General features: G+C 53.9%; 2 protein-coding genes across 2 annotated transcripts in view; both read left to right on the plus strand.

Moving 5' to 3' along the window:
- Window positions 1-11,104: 11,104 nt before the first annotated feature.
- R3HDML (R3H domain containing like) lies at window positions 11,105-16,288 on the plus strand. The gene is made up of 7 exons (XM_042044162.1): window positions 11,105-11,357; window positions 11,602-11,693; window positions 11,956-12,314; window positions 13,632-13,750; window positions 14,278-14,410; window positions 15,483-15,598; window positions 15,702-16,288. The coding sequence occupies exons 3-7, from the start codon at window positions 12,054-12,056 to the stop codon at window positions 15,832-15,834; spliced, it is 762 nt and encodes a 253-aa protein (XP_041900096.1). The 5' UTR covers window positions 11,105-11,357; window positions 11,602-11,693; window positions 11,956-12,053; the 3' UTR covers window positions 15,835-16,288.
- A 1,517-nt stretch (window positions 16,289-17,805) lies between these two features.
- HNF4A (hepatocyte nuclear factor 4 alpha) overlaps window positions 17,806-19,893 on the plus strand; it is a 35,796-nt gene continuing 33,708 nt past the window's right edge. The window contains exon 1 of the mRNA XM_042049621.1: window positions 17,806-18,008. Coding sequence (XP_041905555.1) covers window positions 17,960-18,008 — 49 coding nt within the window. The 5' untranslated portion in view covers window positions 17,806-17,959. The remainder of the gene's footprint in view (window positions 18,009-19,893) is intronic.

The following is a 19,893-nucleotide window of genomic DNA, read 5'->3' on the forward strand; positions in this document are numbered from 1 at the left end:
GGAAGGGATGCTCTGCCTGCAAGCCCCAGACTTGCCATCGGTCCAGGCAGAACCAAGACTGACCTGTGAGGGGATGATGTGTTGTTTACAGTGGAGACACTGAGCTGGGAAACAGAAGGGAGACACTGGTAACTCATCACCTGTGTGGCTGCCCAAGTAAATGGGAAACGGCTTTCCCTGTGCTGAAACCCCAAGAATTTTAGAAAAAGGTGTGGAAGTGAACCCCAGGGAGTTTAGACAGACTGAACCCAGCTGGACCCAGCCTGAAAACCTCTGCAGGTCACGTATTTTTCCCCCAACTCTTCTCAAGTGAATGGGAAGGGTATGATCTGAGCTGTAGGGAATTTGCAGCATGTTTGGTGGTTACATTCAAAGATCAAAATATTTTGGTATATGGGGCAAAGCATAAGAAAGAACCAATTCATTTTTCAGTGGTGCAAACTTTATTAATGCTAAAAATTAATACATCTTGCTACAAAATATTTACATTTCTTGTTTGGCACAGCCAGATCACAGCAGAGCAGACTAATGACAGGGTTTGATTTACAGGAGAGAATGGTCTTGTGACAAGCATGAGGAGCTGAGTTTAATTTGTGGCTCTGACAAACTCCCTCCCCAGCCACAGGCCCTTAGACTCTGTATCCCCACACCCTGAGCAGAATATGGGAGAGATTCTGTTCTTCGCCTTCCTAAATGTCTTTCAGAAAAACTGGTGAGGTTGCAGAGGGCTGTGATAATGGTCTGAAGAGCTTAAAAATAAGCAGAGTTCACAAAGATGTAAAATAGCTACTCTGCCTAGAATATAGATTAAGGAGCCCATTAGCAGATGAAGTGGGGATGAGATTACATGTGAAAAAATACATGTAATTCATGTGATTAGGTGTACATGCACTTGGGCATAAAATGGTCTTAATTACTCATGTTTATTTCTAATTACCTGACTTCCTTGAGCAGCTGTGGCGGCTGCACTTGCAGCTCCTTGATGAAATACTCCCTTTTTTTTTCCACAGCATATAATTCACACCTTCTGTGTTTGCCAAAGAACCTCCCCAACCCCACACCTGTGCATTTGAATTAATTTGATTCTCGATGTGTTGTCGTTCAGGGGTAGCTGCTGAGAAGTTTTTCCCTGCAGTGCTCTCCCAGCAGCAGTTACTGGGAATTAACTCCTGCCCACACCAATTAACCTTCCTGTTAGCCATGCACTAAAAGCATTATTTGTTGTTGGCATTTATTCCCTTTCTATAAGGATTATCAAGCATAGATTAAAGATCACACAAAACTCAATGACAATTTCCACTAAACCATTTGCTGGGTGGCCCTTGAGCTACTGTACCAAAAAATTGCTTTTTTAAAAATTATTTTTAGATTAAGAAACTACTGTTTATTGCAACTGATCGAATATGGGAAGGAAATGATCTGTGCTTATTAATTCAAATTCAGAAATATGAACTTTTCAAACTTCACTGGTGCATTTTTAGCTCATATATTTGCAGGAAAGAATCAGAGTGTAAAATTTGGAAGTGAGTTTGTGTTGATTAGCTGCAGGACCACAGTTCACAGTCCTGGTTTCTTGACTGGAGACCATGTACAGCCAGCCACAAAACATGAGCTATTTCAGTCCAATATATAATTACAAATATTGAAGTATAAATCTGAAATATATACATACATAATATTTAATCTGTGCTTTACTGGCTTGGATAATGATAAAAGTGTTGGCTGGAAATGTGATTTGGGTTTTTCCTGACCACAATGACCATTGAAATGCTCTGCAGATAAAAAAAATAATTACAAAGATGTCCAAAGGGTGTGCTGAAGAGCCAGTGCACTTAGTTCTGTCACAGGCTTAATTTGGATTCCCAATATTACAAGTTACTGTTTTTAAAAGTTATTTTTTCAGTTTTTTTACCTATGCACTCCCTGTGTTCAGTGAGCTGAACATCTCTGCTAACCTTGCCATGCTCTTTCACCAGAGGGCTGCACCACATCTCAGCCTTTGGCAGAAGAAACCAGGATGCCCCAGGCCATGGAATTCATTGGCGTGGTCATCAACCATGGGTGGCATCTGAAAGATAAGACAGGCAGAAAGGCACTGAGGTGAGAGGATGTGTCCATGTGAGGGTGCTGAGCAACGCCCAGGTCAGCCATCCCCAGGGTTAGGGCAGGGAAGGGATAAATTCGCCTCAAGAAGAAGCCCAGAACTGTTCTGGTATCCAGTCTACATTATTTTCACACTTTTTCCTATCCAGGACTCTGCCCTTCATCATCTGCAGGAGTTTTGGAGCCCCATGAACAGAAGATCTGCTGATAGGGTTAAATGCTCCCAAACATCAGATTAAGCCTGAGGTGTCTGTGAGCTTCTGTACCTCCTCCTGAGCATCTCATTGTATTTCACTGTCAGGCACGAGAGGCTGGCAGGACCTTTGCTGGTTCATTAGGTCTGGCCCAGTTTTTCAGTGCGAGGTGGCCCAGACTGGCTGCTCTTAGCTTTTGCCAAGGAAGCACATCCCAGTCTGCCAGGCACACAGCATCTCCCAAAACACAGCAACTCAGCCTGCACCTTACCAAATGGAAGGAAGGTGTGGAGGGTGGTCAACAGTGCACAGAGACCAGCCCTGGTCACCAACAGCCCAAGGAGGAGGAGGAGGTAGGTGATGAATGTTGTGCTCCTCCTGCCTAGACTCTACCTGTTCTGTGAATAAACAACTTTTTTTTCCTCCTCTAGCTTTAATTCTGGCGAAAAATAAAATTAAAGCCAAATCCTAGTGCTTTAACTAAACCAGAGCATTTACCAACTTCTCTTAAAGAAACAGGATTCTTTTCACAAATGCTTATTTGTACAGTTCAAACAAGATTTTTTTTTTTTTTAAATATAAGCCCACCACAGATGTGCAACTCAGCCCAATCTCTGTTGACACCACTCAGAGGTTAGGAACAAAAATACATGAGTAGCATGTTCTGCGTCTTTGCTGGAACAAGGCCTTTCTTTGGGCTGATTATTTATTGTAGGCCCCAAACAATTGGCAAAGCAGATCTTACTCTGGGGTGGGAAGATGAGCAGGATCCTGTGAGATGATGGAAAATGCCAGGAGTGCACCTGGTGCCCAAGGAGGAGGATGGGGGATGCAGTTTCCCTCCTTGTAGAGCAGAGTTTGTGCGTGCTGGGGAGAGCTCGCTCCTCCCAAGACGTCAGCATTGCTGGGGCTTTGAACTGCACTTCAAAGCTGGGGCTGGAGTGAGGTTTCTGCAAACCCAGAGAAACAGGTAAATATTTGTCAGAGTCACTCAACCCCCCTCATCACCTCAACGGTCATCTGTGCGAGACAGCTGGAGGGGTTTCGGCAGGCACAGAGGGGAGCCTTGTTGGTTTACTGAACCACTTCAGGAGGTGGGCAGACACAAAACACTGTGGCGAGGAGACCTGGAGCACGGTCCATGAACTCCTGCAGACACCTCATCCTTTCCATCACTGGAGCAGGCAGAGGGGAAAATCCTTTCCTTGTCTGGGGAGAAGACCAGTCCTGCTCCCAGCACTGCTGCTGTAGCTTTACAACCACTTCATTCATGCTAGTTCCTCCAGATGGGCATCAGCTGCTCACAGAGCACCAGAGCACATTGTATCTCCCACCTGCTGCTGCAGATTTAACCATGAGCGTTGTGAGTCACCCATTCCAGCAGACACACCATCATATAACACTTCCATGAATTTATCAAGTTCTAGCTTCTGACGTGCTACCAACCCATTGCAGGGGGACTCAGGGTGTTTATTTTGGAAAGAGGGCTTTGCTGGACCACTCTGTCCATGATGTCTGTACTGCAGCAGCTGGTGGAGGGGGAAATGCAGATACCCAGCCACCAAACTACCCACCAACGCTCCCAGCCTTACTCTTCCTTATCAGCACAGCATGGAAATGCAGCTTAAATAAGAAAAAGGGAAGGGAAAAAGAAGAAACAGCTGAGCACCAGATGAGATGAACGCAGATGGATGGGGCTAGGCTAATTCCTCACAGCCCTGCCCAAGCCTGACCCAGCATCCTCACTGCTCGGACATGGCCCCTGGGGCAATGCCACCCTCCCTTTCTCTCGGCCAGGAACCCTCAGCTGGTTGTTAAAAACACCAAAGGATGTGCAGGGGCTGTAACGGGGTCCAGCTGGGAACATGCAAAGCCCCTGAGGGTGTTTTTGAGGGACACGGGTTGGGAAGATGCTGGGGGAGGCTCTGGGGTGCCACCCTCGCAGTGCTGGGGCACTGTACTCGCACAGGGCTCTCACCTCGCCTGGTTTCAGGGCAGGGGAAGCACAGGAGGGGCCCGACGGCCCCGGCAGGCTCCGCTCAGCAGCAGCACAAGGGCAGCAGCCGGGGCAGAACCGCGCCCGCCTCTGCCGGGGAAGCGGAGCGGGGCGAGGGCCGTGCCAAAGGCAGCAGCTGGCTCGGTGAGCTCGGTGTTTGCTGTCTGAGATGTTGGCCCCGGGGCAGATGGGTTCTGTCCTTCCTTCACAGAGCACCTCCCTCCGACCTGCCAGGTGCCCCTGCGGGGGCTGGCACCAGCACATCTGCTGGCACCGGGAAGGCTGGATTGTACCAGCCTGTGCGGGATGGTTCAGCCTTGCAGCAGCGAGGAGGATGAGCCAGCATGAACCGTATCGGCCCTGGTCCTCAGGGGCCACCACAAGCGCAGGTCCCTGTGGGATGTGTGCTCCTGGAACTGGGGTGTGCCCAGCTCCGCTGTTGTTTCCTCCCCGTTGCTCGTGGCACACAGGCAAGGTCAGACTGATGTCTGGATGTGTTGGCACAAGCCACTGTCAGGCCTCTGTGTCACGGTGTGGGCACAGGCTGAGTGATGGACAGAGATGCCAGTGAGCTGCAGGGATCCCCCATTCCGCTCCTTCTTAGGAGGCTGGACACAGGGACAGAGGAGCTGCCAGCACTCAGACCAGCCTCAGAGCAGTCATCTTCAGATGAGGTGTCACACTTCCAGGATTTCCTGGGACTCACATGTCAGCATGTCCCCTGGTCAGGGAGGAAAGACCCTGAGGAGTGTGTCTCCCTTCTGAGAGAGATGTAGAGAGAATCGCTCCCACTTTGGGTGTGTTCAGAGCATCCCAAGAGTCTCAATTTCTGCTTTTCCAGATTTTTTTCCAGCTTTGAGCAAAGTGGTCCTTGCAAACTTCTCAGCCTTCATGGTTGAACCTGAGAAATTTCATGTCTAGGCAGAGAGAAATCTGGTGGATTGGATCCAGCCATCTGGACGTGGGAAAGCTTGGAAGTCCCATGAGAAAAGGGAGATTTCTTGGCAAAGATTCACGATACATCTTTATGGGAGAGTAGAGGGGAAATACAAAATGTCCATCAAACCTCTCACCTTCTGTAGGCAGAAGTCAGGAGGCCCCAAGATGTGCAGGTACAGCAAGAGATTTTAGAAGTGAGGAAAAATATCAGAGGCTCCTTTCAGGTTCAGTTCCAGGAACTGGCAAGGGTCACAGAAATCCTGCACAGTCCTGCCCTGCTCACCTGGAAGGGCAGGACTGGCTCTGATGCAGGACAGGTCACAGGCACCCCTCAGAGCACTCTGGTAGATGTGATCAATCAAGATGGGAGAGTATGGGCAGAGAAATATGTATGGGAAGCAGTTTGCTCAGTGTCACACAGGAGATCAAAAGGTTCCAGATTTCATCCCCATGTCACCTGTCAGGTGCTCGCTCTGCTTCAGCACCGCTGGAGAGAGCTGAGCTGCTGCTGTTTCCCAGCCTTGTGAAGAACTGTTAATACACCCAGAGCCTCTGTAGGCACATCCTTCCTGCCCAAAGCCCCTGAATCACCTCCAGATGCCCCTGAGAGCTCCTGTGCTCCATCTTTCCTTCTGCACCACCTTCCTGCACTCACCAGAGCCTGCTTTTAAATCCCCCAGGCTCTGGATGATCATCACCCGCCTAAGCTGCATCCCACTCCCTGCTGGACATGCCCCAGGCAGACCCCGGGGAGAAGTTACACCCATCCCAACATCCCACGGCGTGAAGAAACGCTGCAAACATCGCCCTCTCCCTTCAGAGCCGGGGAGGAAAAGCAGCATCTCTTTTAGCCCCACTGTCATTTAATCTGAGCCAAACAAACACTGGCAGCACTTTTCTACAGCAAAACCATTTTTCAGCTGGAGACAATGAACCTTGCACTCGAGGGGTGGTCAGAGGTGCCCCAGTGGAGGCCTGGGCATGCGAGCCCAAGAAGAGGAGCAATGGGAACAAGACCTCCCTGTGCAGCCACGAAAACCTGCCTGTGAACCCGTGCCAGGTGCTCAGTTTCTATCTTAATTTTGGTCTTCAAAAAAAGGGGAACAGAGTGAATACACAGGGGCTTCAGTCAAGCTGTGGCACACCCCCATCCAAGCAAGAAAATTACACGGTGAGGCTGCCAGGGTGTCCTTACTTCACTTTGCCGGGTCTGGGCTTTTGGGGTTGGGATCCACTAGCCCCCATCCAGCAGCAGATCCAGCCCTTTGCTGGAGCCACAGCACTCCCAGCCATTACACAGGTAGCACTTACTGTGTCAGGTGATGAGGAAAGACATGATCTCAGCTCACCCCAGAGGATGAATTTTGTGCAGGCTGCTGAGATGGGAAATTCCCACCAGGGCTCCTGGGTGTGAGCAATGGGTGTCCCACCACTGAGCCTGGAAAACAGTCATGTGGAGACCTGGCAGCAGCACAGTAAAAACCCCACCAGCGCCGTGTTTCCAGGGCTGTTGGTTCTGGCATGTGTCTGTGGGCACAGCTGGATGTGGGCTGCACCTGCAGGGGGTGTGCAGCACTGCTGTGGGGCAGGGGGTCCCTGGTTGCAGCTGGTGAGGAGGTCACAGCTGATGTTCAGCTCCAAGGTTTGGGTCTACCTCGGTCTCAGCTGACTCGTGGTGTGATGCGTCCCTCTTCCCACTGAGCTGTGAGTTTCTTCTCACCTTGGCAGTGTGCAGCAAGACCATCACACACCCACAGCTCCAGGCTAAACAACAATTTGTTAGCAAGCAGCAAATTAACTATCTTCCAAATTGTGCTGAGAGGAGTTTCCGTGTTATTTAAGTGAATTTCTAAACTTAGCCCAGTTACTGTAAAAAAATACCTTTGCGAGCAACTACTGTCCGCAGAGCTTGACTTCAGAGATGTTTATTTCTAGAGCTGGTGGAAAAATTTCTCACCTTTCAAAGGTTCCAAATATATCTTGGTGCTGGCTGGAGCCATTGGCCTTCAGAGTTTTCTCACAGGCAGTCGCAGGCTGATGGTGGGACCACAGCTCTGACAGTGCCACACGTGTTGTGGGGAGAGGTGGGGGGCTGACACCCCCCTCTTCACCAAGGAGTTCATGAAGCATCATGTCAGCCTTGAGGGACACCTTAGTTAATACCCCAAAACAAGTGTTTTTTACTTCAGGACTCAAAAGCATTAGTCCTGGCCAGTTGCACCACTAAAAGGAGCTAATTGCAGTGCCCAGGTCGCTTTTGGAGAGGGGTCAGGAGCCAGACTGAGGGCAAGGCTGCTCTGTGCTGCCCTGCTGAGCCCAGCCTGGGTGGTCAGACCCATATGTGCAGGCTCCTGCCCACACTCTCGACTGCTGGCTCCCTACACCATCACTATATATAAATATATATAAATTGGGAAAGGTTTTTTCCACCTTAGCAAATACACAAGCAGAAATTGTGGGTTATGAGAGGACATTGCACCTGAAGCAGAGGCATGTGCTGGGCATCGTATGAAAGGCTCCAGGAAAACCCTGTCCCTGTTGATGGTCACCTCTTCTGTGTGAGATTTGACTTTTCCAGTAGCTCTTCCTCTAAGATTCAGCTTAGCTCAGAAAGGGATTCAGCATCTACAAGGAACTGTTCCTAAATAGGAAGAAGGATGACTTTGGAGTCCTCAGACTTCAGGACTGATGTCAGTTGTGTTACACCTCAATGCATATTTCACTCCTGGGAGATCACAAAAGAATGTACAGGACCTCAGCCTGGCTTTACTCAAGTAACAAGATGTGGAGATCAGATCTTCCAACCTCCAAGTCAGATGGAAGATCTCCCTTCATGATCTGTTAGGAGGAACTGAACTCTGCATATGCTGGACCTCTACAGGGCTCCCAAAATGCAAAAATCCATCAAAAGCCCCACTTTCCTTCCCTTTCAGGGTGGGCACCAAGGTAGCTGAGCTCTTGTTGGTGGGGTGGGATGGGGGGAAAGGAACATCTTTCAGCCAAGATGGAAAATGAGCCTTTCTGTCAGTTGATCGGAGGGGAATATTTTACTGGAGCAACAGTGTTTGTGCATTGCTTGGGGAAGGTTTTATTCAGACAGGACCTTGGTTTCATTTTATTTTACCCCAGTAAAGAGATGGCTCCTGCTATGGAAATCCACATCAACCTGCTCCAGGCTTCAGAACGCTCAGGGACCACAGCAGATCCTGACCCTCAGCACAAGGACAAAGCCCTGCTCAGTTCTATATGGGCTCATGTCACCGTCTGCCACCTTGGACTGTGGGTGATGAGTGATGCCCAAAGCCAACAGATGGGAGAAATAAACATGACAGAGAAATCCTGCAAGTCCCATTATGTCTTATTCTGGAGCGAGCTGCTGTCTGTTGGTCATAAAAGCATCAAAGGGCATCTCTGCCAAGAGAGTGCTTGAACGCAGTGATTTATCTTTTTTGTTCCCCCCGATGCTCATTAAAATGGGAATTTGCCGGCTGCTGCTGTATCCAGCTGAATGCGTGTGCTTCTTGGCTCCCAGCAAGGTCCTCGCTGCAGATACCGTGTGCTTTGGCAGCCGGGCCAGTCTGGGCTGCAGGATATTACGCCTGGCAGGGACACAAACCCCTTCCAGTTCCTGGAATTTGGATTGTCTCGCAGAGTGCTGATTAAGCAGTGCTTTCAATCTGCACCCAAGACAAAACCCTCGCCTTGCCTCCACGCAGAGGCTCAGCTGCTGCGTGGCAGAGGGAGCTGTGGTGGGTTCACTCTCCCCGAGCCCAAGGGAGACAAAAACTAAAAAAAAAAAATTAAAAAAAAAAATCCCAAATTAAAAACTTTGCATTTCACAGTGCTGGATGAGTATTTGCTGCTCAGGGCTCTGTCTTTTGTGAAATAATAGATCATTAAAAACCACCCTCCCCACAGCACAGCCCCAGTGCCCTTCCTACCTCAGTGTACACTTGGCAGCAGCTGCACCTCCCAGTCTGCCCAGTTGAGATCACGGCTGCATGTCCCCATCTGCCTTTTTAATCTGCTGGGAATGAAACTTCCTTTAGCAGCCTCACTAATGAGAGAAGCACTGTCCTACCGCTGGCCCCTGGAGCTGACACTCCTGTCTCCATAGATGAACATGAAATAGAGGTGTCTGCAAGACTGGCAAACTGGGGATGGCACTTTGCCCAGCACCTGTGGAGAGGTGGCTGGTGTTTTAGGGTGGTCTGGTGCTGGAAGGTGAAGCTGAGCTGGTTAGACCCCTACAACAGGCAGCCTGGAAAGTCAGAGGGCTCTGGGAGCCACCCTGACACCTTGGCATGCCCAGTGCCATCCACAGCACAGCACAGCAGAGCACAGCACAGCACAGCCCCCCACAGGATACCCAGCCCTGCTGGTTCATGGAGAGCTGCTGCTCTCTGCACTGAGGAATCCCCTCCTGCAGTGCTGCAGTAGGGCCAGAGATGCCTCAGCTGCATTTTCCCTGTCTCCTCGCTGGCACAACCATCATCCCACCTGCTGGGTGGGGAATGGATGGAAATACCCCTCTGGCAAATGTCTCAGCAGTTCCCCAGGGCCCACAGCATCTTGAGTTGCTTTACAAGAGAGAGAATGCCAGGAAAAATATACAAAGGGGTCTCTTTTGTCAGAGGCTCCCAGCAGGGTGAGGCTGTATCGATACAGCACAGCAGCTCAGCACCTGGGCACTATTCCCGCTCCGTGCTCAGGTCTGTGCCTCCCTGAGCTCCTGGTCAGCTTCTGCTGCACAGCAGGTCTCTGAGGCAGCTGGGTGCAGCCAGCCAGGCTCTGGGACATGCTGTCAGTCCCTGCACAGACAGGAGTTATGGGTCTGGGATCCTCAGTTCTTGTCCCAGTCAAAGCTGTGGGGATGAGCAGCAGTGACCTGCTGCTGCTGTGGGACTGCCTTCTCCCTGCACTCCATCTCTGTGCCCCTTGCCAGCTCAGGAGTGGGAGTTTGTCCTTGCTGCTCCTCTTTATGCAACTGAAGAGCAAAATCCTGTCTCCAAAACCATCTGTGGTGAACCCAAACCTGGTGAGGCACAGGGGGACCAGCACCTCGCTTACCTGGGGCACTGCACCACGGGGGGATGACAGCAGCGAGCCCTGCTGCAGCACACACATGGCCACCTGTGCTGGCTCTGAGCACGGTGGGAGGAAGATGTGACAGGCATTGCAAGCAGCCCCTGCAGGTGTCTCTGTGACCTGCAATAACTCAGTTGTCCCCTGGCATCGTGACTGTGTGGGATGTTGTAGGGAATCACACTTGATGCTGCAGGATATGGCTTTCAGATGCTACAGCCATTTCCCCTCCCTGGGGACAGACACATGGACACAGTGAAGGGAGCACAGCCCACTGTTTTCCCCTGAGATAACCCTGGTTGGGCACTGCCAGCCCAGGTCAGTGGTGGGGCCCTGGGCAGAGTCCCTGTGGGCTGTGACAAGCCCCAGTCCTTGGGTTACACACAGGTGGCAGTGCCCAGCCCAGCAAGTGGCTTCATCTATAACAGGGAGAGCTGCTGGCCCAGGGACATGTGTGGCCACCAGGTCCCCTCCCAGCCACCCCCATAAAGGGACATCTCTGCCATCTGCTCAGCTTGCACCAAGGTGAGGTGACCCTGGGGCTCCTGGCAAGTGCCAGCTGCCCTTAGGGGGGCAAACCCCCCTCACCGATGTGGATTCACTTCTCTATCCACTACTTCCAGCAAGATCCCAGCTAGGGAATGAACAGGAAAGAGACGACTTTGGGAATCTCTCCGTGCAGGTAGCCTGAACAAACCCCCAGCCAGCAGCGAGGAGCAGCCCCTCTGCGCGCCGAGGCATCGAGCCGTGCTCTGCTCGCTCCCCCCGGCCCCGTGCGGGGCTCCGTGTGCCTGCGTGAGCCTGTGTGCGCGGAGGCATCCACCAGCCTATAAATCTCCTGGCAGGGCTCCTTCCAAACTTCAGGACATTCCCCGGGGGAAGAGTTAAGATGCAGCTTGTGCGTCAGCGGCCGCAGCGGGCTGCCCGCCGGGGCTGAGCCGAACCTCCCGCATCTGTCCCAGCAGGTTGTTCCCGGAGGTCAATCCCAATCCCACCGGCTGCCGCCGCCGGGCTCCGCTGCTCCTGGCTCAGTGCTCACGGTACGTAGTCGCGGGAACATCCTCCCGCTGCTCCGGGAAGGGCTGGCAGGGATGCTAGGAGGTGCATCGGCTGCCGGATGAGGGGATATTCCAGCGTTTTCCTTTTTTAAAAAAATAAAATACTCTGCTTTTGCGGTGGCTATTTTTCTTTTCCTGAGTTTAAAGAGTCGTTAGGATTTCTCGACAACGCTTTTAAGTCTTGCCGTGCGTTTCTTTATCTGTGCGAGATTTCTGTTTGTGCTAGGGATTAATTCAACACACCGAACTCCTGGGAAGTTACAGGGCAGGCGGCTGCACTGACTCTCAGCAGGCTCCTAAATATCCCCTGTGCCACAGGTACGTGCTGTAAGTGCAAAAATGGGGGAGACTTTCTACCGATTTTATCTTTTTTTAAAACAAGCAAGAAAACCAATTCCCCAGGCATCTCTCTGACAGTCCTGAGGAATTTGCTCTGATAAATAAGGTTATTAAGGAGATTAATTTTAAATATTTATTTTGAAAAGGGAAAAAAGAAAATTTGTTTCCACCTTATTTTGGGAAGTGGTGCTTGCATGGTGTTTGCAATCCTGAGTGGTGCCTGCGTTGTTTTCTCTTCTAGATCTGCACACCAGCAGCCGAGACCAGCAACCCCCCTTGTCCTTGCTTAACTCAGTGCAGAGCAGAAATCTGCTGTCTGATCCCACCGGGCGGGCTGGCATGGCTGTGCTCCACTTGCACCTGTACCTCACGGCCTTGGGCTGCTGGGTGACACAGCTGTCCAGCTCCTTCCTGCTGCCCAACGCCACCGAGCTGCTGTCCCCACCCGAGGGCACGGCCGCGGGCCTGCTGTGGGGCGAGGGGGTCCCCCGGAGCCGGCGGAAGCGATACCTCTCTCCCCACGACATGAGTGTGATTCTGGACTACCACAACCAAGTGCGGGCACAGGTGTCCCCCCCTGCTGCCAATATGGAATATATGGTGAGTTGGGCTCTGGCAGGGCAGGTTTGGGTCCACAGCTCACCTGTATGTCGGAGCCCCAGCCTAGTAGGGATGTCGGGGTGCTGGCCTGATTCCTGGCTGAACACATGCCGTGGGGGATGTTTTATGTCCCAGGGGCACAGCACACCCATGAAACCTCTGTGCAGGAGGGGTGGAGTCCCAGCACAGAGCTGTTTCCCCATGAGGGCAGATTTAGGATCTGTGGGCCTGTGTCCAGGACATCTGGGAGCTTGCTGGCTGTGGGATGGCAGGATCCATCCAGCTGAGCTGCAGAGGCAGCATTAGGGGAAGGGAGGTGGCTACAAGCATGAAAAGCTCAGGTCTCAATCCAAAGCCTAGGTAGGAGCCTCTGCCCTAACTGCATCTGTGAGGGATGGTCCCATTGTAACCTCCAGGGTCCCTTTTGAGTGTTGCAAGTGGTGCCAGTTCCCAGGAGAAGAAATGTGCAGGAGTGAGTCAAAGAGGGGCTGCACAGCCTTGACAAGTTGGGCGCCTCCACACAAGGGTCACCCTGGGGAAGAGCTTTCCCCACGTTCTGTCCACCCTGCCTGGAGCTCCTAACCCAGCCCTAAAGGGCCTCCAAGAGGAGGGATTTCCAGCCTAAACAGGACAGGACCCTCAGGGCGGGAGGTGCCACGTGCTCCTCTGCTCCCAGGAAGGGGACCAGAGCTCCAAGGGAGCAGCTGGGTGGTCCCTGGACATGGTTTGGGAGAAGCACACAGCAACCCAGCTTGCTGGGTACCAGAGCAGGTCAGACATGCCTGGGAGCATCCTGCACTGCTTCTTGCTTGGCCTAAATTCCTGCCTTCCAAAATAACTCACACAGGCATCTCCCCAAAGTCGTTCAGGATGGGTGAGGAAGCTTTAAATAATTCATGAAGGAAGCAGCTGTGCTCACCGGTCCGTCTGTGGCCAGGGCTGCACTGAGGGCTGGGACAGCTGTGAGCTGCAGCAGCAGCACAGGGCTGCAGGGTTTCACCCCTGTGCTCAGCTCCACCTTGTTCAGGAGCTCATTCTTGGAGGGGATCACACACAGGGCTTGCAGTGCTGCAGGGCATCCCTGCTCTGCTATGTTGTGTGCCCAGGAGCTGTGGTGGCAGCTGGGGAGATCTATTGCTCCTGGACAAGCTGCTGTGCTTCCTCCCCCTGGGTGTTTTCTAGCCTGATACATGGGTCATATTTTTTGGACATTCATGGTGCTCAGAAAGCCCCCTGAGCACAAGGGAGCAGGTTTCTCCTCTTCCCACCTCTGGGAAGCCAAAACTCCTGCCTGCCCTTTTCCTTTCCCCTGGGCAGGTGTGGGATGAGCGGCTGGCCAGGGCAGCGGAGGCGTGGGCTGCGCGCTGCCTGTGGGACCATGGCCCCCCCGAGCTGATGAAGTATGTGGGACAGAACCTCTCCATCCAGTCGGGCAGGTGAGTGCCCTGCAGGCAGAGTGAGCTCCAGGGAAACACCCACACCCCACAATGCTGGAGGAGGAGGAGCAGCAGCAGCCCCTCAGTCAGGGAAAAGAGAGGCTCCGAGCTGGCATTGCACGGGAGTGAGGTAGAGCTGAGAGGCACATCAAGGCCCCCAGGGTGGAGGAGGAGGGCCCAGCTCTTGCAGAAGGGTAATACAGGAAAGCAGAGGTGCCTGCTGCTCTTTTGGGGAGTATGCTATTACTCCCCTCTCTGCCAGGCACACAGACCAGGGGGATATGGATCCTGGATCTCCTCCATGTGGCTGAGCACTCAGGTGCCTCTGGTCTTCTGGCCTTGAGCACAAGTGGGCTTGGCACAAGGATGTCATTACCCCCTTTTTCACAGGAATGCTCGGTCCCAACGGGCCCTGGCTCCAAACCATTTCTCTCCTCCACTTCCTCTCTCCTCTGCTTTCCCTTCCTTTCCTTCACCCATGACCTCTGCTGTGGAGGAGACCCACCTTACCTGTAGCCCTGTTGCAGGTACCGCTCCATCATGGACATGGTGAAATCCTGGCACCAGGAGAAGCAGCACTACTCCTTCCCTCACCCCCGCGAGTGCAACCCCCGTTGCCCCTCCAAATGCAGCGGCTCTGTCTGCAGCCACTACACGCAGGTGAGCACTGCAGCCCCCCGGGATCCAGCTGCAAAGGGGGTCCTTGTGCAGCTCACAGCCCTTCTCCCAGCAGCAGCTGGGATCCAGGATCAAATCCTGGCAGCTGCCAGCTTCCAATCAGGCAGCAGTCCTGGCAGCTGGCAGTGTGTCTGCTGGAGGTATGCAGGTGATGCCATCCCACCCTGGGCCTTTCCAGCATTTGGGCTGTTGCAGGAAGGTCCCAGGGGCTCACAAAGAACTGAGGAGCACCTGGGACCTTCTGGCCAGTTGACAAGGAGGTTTCCATTGTTTTAAAAGTTTTTCCCCCCTCCTTTGGCCGTTTTCTCCTCACTGCACCTCTGGCAACTTAAAGGTGGTAAAGACGAAAAAAGAAAAGCTGCTTTGTACTTTTGCTGAGCATGAATCCTCTTCTCTGTGATGGAACAGCTTTATAGCACCCAGCTGTGTCCAGCTCCCTGGGAATGTGGCCCCTTCATCCCCTGGCACATCCCCAGACAGCCTGGCCAGCACAAAGTGGAAAACTCCTTTGTTTCTCTGCCTGGTGGCAGAGCTGTGCCCACCCCTAATTACCTCCTCTTCATGGCTCCAACCTTTACCTGAGCATCTGCATCCCCATGTGGCTCATCCATGGGGATGCTCAGGGATGCTCTGGGTTGCAGAAGGGCAATATACAATTTTTATGGAAGAAATTCAACCTGTAGAGGTTTTAGGAGGTGCTTTTGTCTTTGCTTGACATCCCTGAGTGCAGGGTAAGCTGCTGGCCATGATTCAGGGTGAGGTTTAGGAGCTAGTTTGGGTAAATTGGAGCAGTCACCGAGACTCTGCTGCTCATGGATGTGAGCTTGGCAAGGCAATCCCTTGCAGGGCAGTGCAGGCTGCAGGCAGGGAGGGAGAGCAAAAACTCACCCTCTGGTAACAAAGCACTGCCTGTGATGTGATGGCATCCAGCCAAAGAGATTGGGGCAGTTGGGATGCGATTCCGTGGTGGGACAGAGCCCTGCACTGGGGCTATCAGCTGTGGGATGTCTGGGTGGATGGACACCAACAGTGTCTGTTCTCTGTCCTGGCACAGATGGTGTGGGCAACCTCCAGCCGCCTGGGCTGCGCCCTGGGCACCTGTGCCAACGTGCGGGTGTGGGGCAGCGTGTGGCGTCACGCCATCCTCCTCGTCTGCAACTATGCCATCAAGTAAGTGACTGGGGGAGAGCTCCCCTGTGCCATCCTCCCATCCCACGCCGGTGTCAGCAGTGAGCTGATGATGCTCAGAGGTGATGCACTCCTCTCTTTTTAGGGGCAACTGGCTGGGAGAAGCGCCCTACAAGGTGGGGCGGCCGTGCTCAGCCTGCCCCCCCACCTACGGCGGGGGCTGCTCCAACAACATGTGCTTCACCGGAGTCAAATCCAACCAAGTCAGCTGGTTCTAGGGCTGCGGCCCCAGGAGGAGCCCTGGGAATGGAGATGGGGTGAACAAGAATTATTTATAACACTGACCCCCCCGGCAGCCCGGCTGTCCAACCTGCTTCATCCCTAGTGCCGCGTAGGAAACTGCTTTTCTAACACACCTCTCCAGCAGTGTTGTCTGGCTGCTTCCCACTTTGGAGGAACTAGGGGCAGTTCAGGCCTGTATTTTCTGAAATAGGGATGGTTTAGGGGTGCACGGAGGGCGTGGGGCTGGCTGGCATGGTCCCTGCTCTGCAGACTTGGGGGGCTTTCCCCACTGCCCCCCTGGTGCTAAGGCAGAGGCTGGCGTAAGTGAATACCAAGATGTTCCCCTCGTGGTGAGCAGCTGGAGAAGTGGGAAGCCCCGAGCATGCTCCTGCTTCACGGCAGCCCCTCTGACAGTGGGGCCCCCAGCTCTGAGCCCCCCAATAAAGTAGCCTGGAGACCCCCATGCTTGTGTTGGTCCTCCCTCGCTCGCAGTCTGGAGCCTCGGGGTAACACCGAGCCAGTGCCTTTGCTCTGGTTTTGGGAATAAGCAGCAAAGGGGTGCAGAATCCCTTGGCGGGGCCACGGGCTATGGGCACAGGAGATGCCTGGGCGCTTTGCTCCATCGTGTGGGAGAAGCCAGCACTGCTGGGGCACGGGGTGATGATGTCGCTGAAGGGCCACAAACTCCCTGTCCCACCCAGGCTGTCCCACACAATCCCACTGCTCTACCTCACCCCCAGTGCCACTGAGCACCCCATTATCCACATCCTTCCCTCTCTAGGACCTCTCAGCACTCAGCAAACTCAGAGGTTCCTGAATTCCAAGGCCTTGGATTTGAGCATCCAGCTGTGGATTCCTGTGCTGCAGCCCTCTGCATCCAGCAGCACTCTCCCCCCTGCATGCTCCCTTGGGATGTGCTTTTCCATTCGGAGGAGCAGATATCCCTAATTTTTCCCCCTCAGGGCTGCAGGGTTTCAATAGCTGAGGTGTTGGGGGGATCTGAGACTGGCCAAGACCCCTCTTGTGCTTCCTCCAGCCTGGCCTCTTCCTGAGATGTGGAGATACAGAGATATGGAAGGCTCTGTGATGATGGACGATCACTTTTTCAGCTCCAGCTCAGGATTCCCCACGTATTTGGTGTCCTCTCAGCAACAGTTCTTGAACATGGCCCTGCTGGCCGGAGCACAGCCCCTGGCAGCCCAGACTGCTCCTGTCATGGAGCGCCCAGTGGCACAGGGGCTGCCACAGCCTCATGGGGAGGTTGGGGAGCCCATCTGCAGATCTGCCACCACGAGGTCCTGGGTGCTGCAGTCCCAGAGGGAGCCCAGAAGTCCATAAGTGGCTGTGGCACCTTGTGAGTACCCCCAGTTTGGGGAGCAGAGAGAGACAGAGAGGAGCTGCAAGCAGCCTGTGCCTGGTCCTGTGCTCAGGGTATCACCCTGCATCCCACCACAGCATCCCCGCAGCTCCCCATCCCCAAGCCACCCCTCTGGTTTGGCACCAGGCAGACAAGCCCTGACTCATGGCCGGGGCATTTTGCCCCTTGTGCCTCAGCCAGGCTCTGCTCTGCCCTTGCCAGTCCCCACACTTGTCCCACGGCCTCTGGCCCCCCATGCTGTGTTTGCCCTTCTCTGGACACAGGCTCAGACCTGATTTTCCCATCTTGGGCGGGCGATGGCACAAAACCCGGCAGTGCCTGGGGCACTGCAGAGTTGGATCCGGCTGCCCCGACTCCCCGTGGCCACGGGTGAACCCCAGCCCGGCGGCTGCCCCGGCCTTGACACCATCTGGAAGCCGGAGCCCCAAAAGAGTCCAGTAAAAGCTGTGTTTGAGTTTCTAGCGTGGCAGCAGTTACTATAGCTACAGCAACGGCACCTTGCAGATTGGTTTCCATAAGAGCTTGGTTACTATTTAACATCTCCACCCACATTAGCCCTGATTAAGCGAATCAATAAGATAACAGGAGAGGCAGGTTTCCTCGCCCTGCCTCTCCGCGCTCCCTCCTGCCTTCACCTAGTTCCTTAGTGAGAGACATTTTTATTTATTTATTTAGATTTCTTTTTTATTCCTCTACTTCCTCTGGTTTTTGCCCCAAGTCCCCATAGCAGTAGCCGGCGAGACATGGTCAATGTTAGCACCCAGCTAAGCGCTAAGATGGAGGCTCCATATGGTGAGTACAGCGTTCCCATCGCCCGCGCTGCCGGCCCGGCGTCGCTCGCGGGAAGCGGGGCTGGGAGCGGGCAGCAGCCCCCAGCCCCACGCCCCAGCCCCGCCGTGCTGCCCCACTGGCTCAGGCATCTGCAAAGGCTGGAGATGGAGGCAGGAGAAGGGTTCTGGTTGATTTTGATATGATATAAATCCATCTGTATGCGTGTTTTCTCTCTTTCTCTCTGCTTGACCCAAAGAGGAAGGCACGTGGCCGAGGGAGCAGAGCAGCCCCACTGGCTGGCAGAGGGGCTGCTGCTGCTGGGCTCGCAGCAGAAGTGGCAGCAGTTTAGAGGAGGTGACATGCTGCTCTAGGACACGCAGCCAGCCCTTATGCACAGGCTGCAGGTAGCCCGTGGCACACCTGGGCTGCGTGAGTGGGCACAGCGGGCTCCTGGCAGCGCCGAGCTCCCGCCGACGGCCGGCGTTACGGCTGGGCAGGTTTCCCAGCAGGGAGTGTAGTGCCTGGACAAACGGCAGCCTCCAGCCTCTGCGGGGCAGAGCATCAGGTGGCACAATGCTTCCTGGGCACCGGGCCACAGTGAGATGCCCGCCAGGCCTGTGTCCGTGCTCCTGGCGTGGCACAGTGGGCACCAGCCCGGAGCAGCCCCGTGTTGTGCTCCTTGGCTGTGCCAGGTGCCAGCTGCCAACAAATGCACATGGGTGCCGGGGGACAGGTGCCCCTGCCCGGGCTGACAGCAGCTCACTGTTCTCCTCAGGATGGGTCATCTGTGCCTGTGTTGCAGCATTCCCACACAGCTGGTTTGGGCCCATGTGTTCTGGGAACCCCGGTTCCCTGGGCATGGCCAAGGTGTGGAGTGAGGTGCCAGCAGCTGAGGTCTCACGAGGTTCTCCATCACATCCTCGTGGCTCTCCAGCACTTCCTTGTGGCTCTCCATCAGATCCTCATGGCTCTCCATCACTCTCAAGGGCTCTCCATCACTTCCCCTGGCTTTCCATCACACTGCACGGGGCTCTCCATCATACTACCTTGCCTTTCCTCTCTCTATATTTCACATCCTGCTCCTCTTCTCTTTTACAAGTGTGCAGCCCCTGCCCAGCCCACCTTCCAGCTATCATGCATGCAGACCCAGATCCCAGGAGGGTTTGTGGGACTCCCAGGCCATGTCATCACACTTTGCTCATGGCTTCTCTTTGGGTGGTTGCTTCCCTTGATCCAGGCCTGCAGCCTCCCACAGATGTCACCTCCAGCCCTAACCCACCCCTGTGGTGGCGTCCACGCTGCCTTGTGCCTCCTTGGCTCAGCACTCCAGTACTCTGCAGATCACTTTATTTTGGGTCACATCCCCCCATGGTGAGCCATGGCCAAAAACGGGGCTTTATCAGCATTTCAGTGGGTCCATGGCCTATGGTGATGGAAATGTGTAGGAATTGTATAGGATCTGCAGTAGTGTCCCTGGGCTGGGCTGGAGCAGGCAGCTGTGATCAAGCAGTTATGGAATGCTGAGTTTTAGCCTGCTTTCATCAGGTTGCTCATTTGTGCTCTGGAGGAGCTCTGTTCACCCCTGCCTCTGAGCTGCAGGAGCCAGCAGCAGGAAAATGCCCAGAAAACTGTCCAGGTTTTGGTCTGTTTAGTGCAGGTTGTGTCTTTGTGTCCAGCTAGTGCTGCTTGGACAATGTGCAAGGAGCCACATGGGGAAAGACACATGTGAGTGAGTGGAACAAAGGCTTGATGCCTCTGAAATGTGCAGAGGGTTGGATCCTGGAACAAGAATTGGCCCAGGAGTAGCCAGTGCTGAGCATCCTCCAGGCTGAAGCCCCTGCTGCTGGTGGGAGATGGCTCCTGACCCACCCAGCTCACAGGGACTGACTTGCACCTCATTTGCAGG

The sequence above is a fragment of the Corvus kubaryi genome, unplaced genomic scaffold (genome assembly GCF_017639235.1).
Source record: "Corvus kubaryi isolate FWS band 111438036 unplaced genomic scaffold, C.kubaryi_AGA036_p1.0 134, whole genome shotgun sequence".
NCBI lineage: Eukaryota > Metazoa > Chordata > Aves > Passeriformes > Corvidae > Corvus > Corvus kubaryi.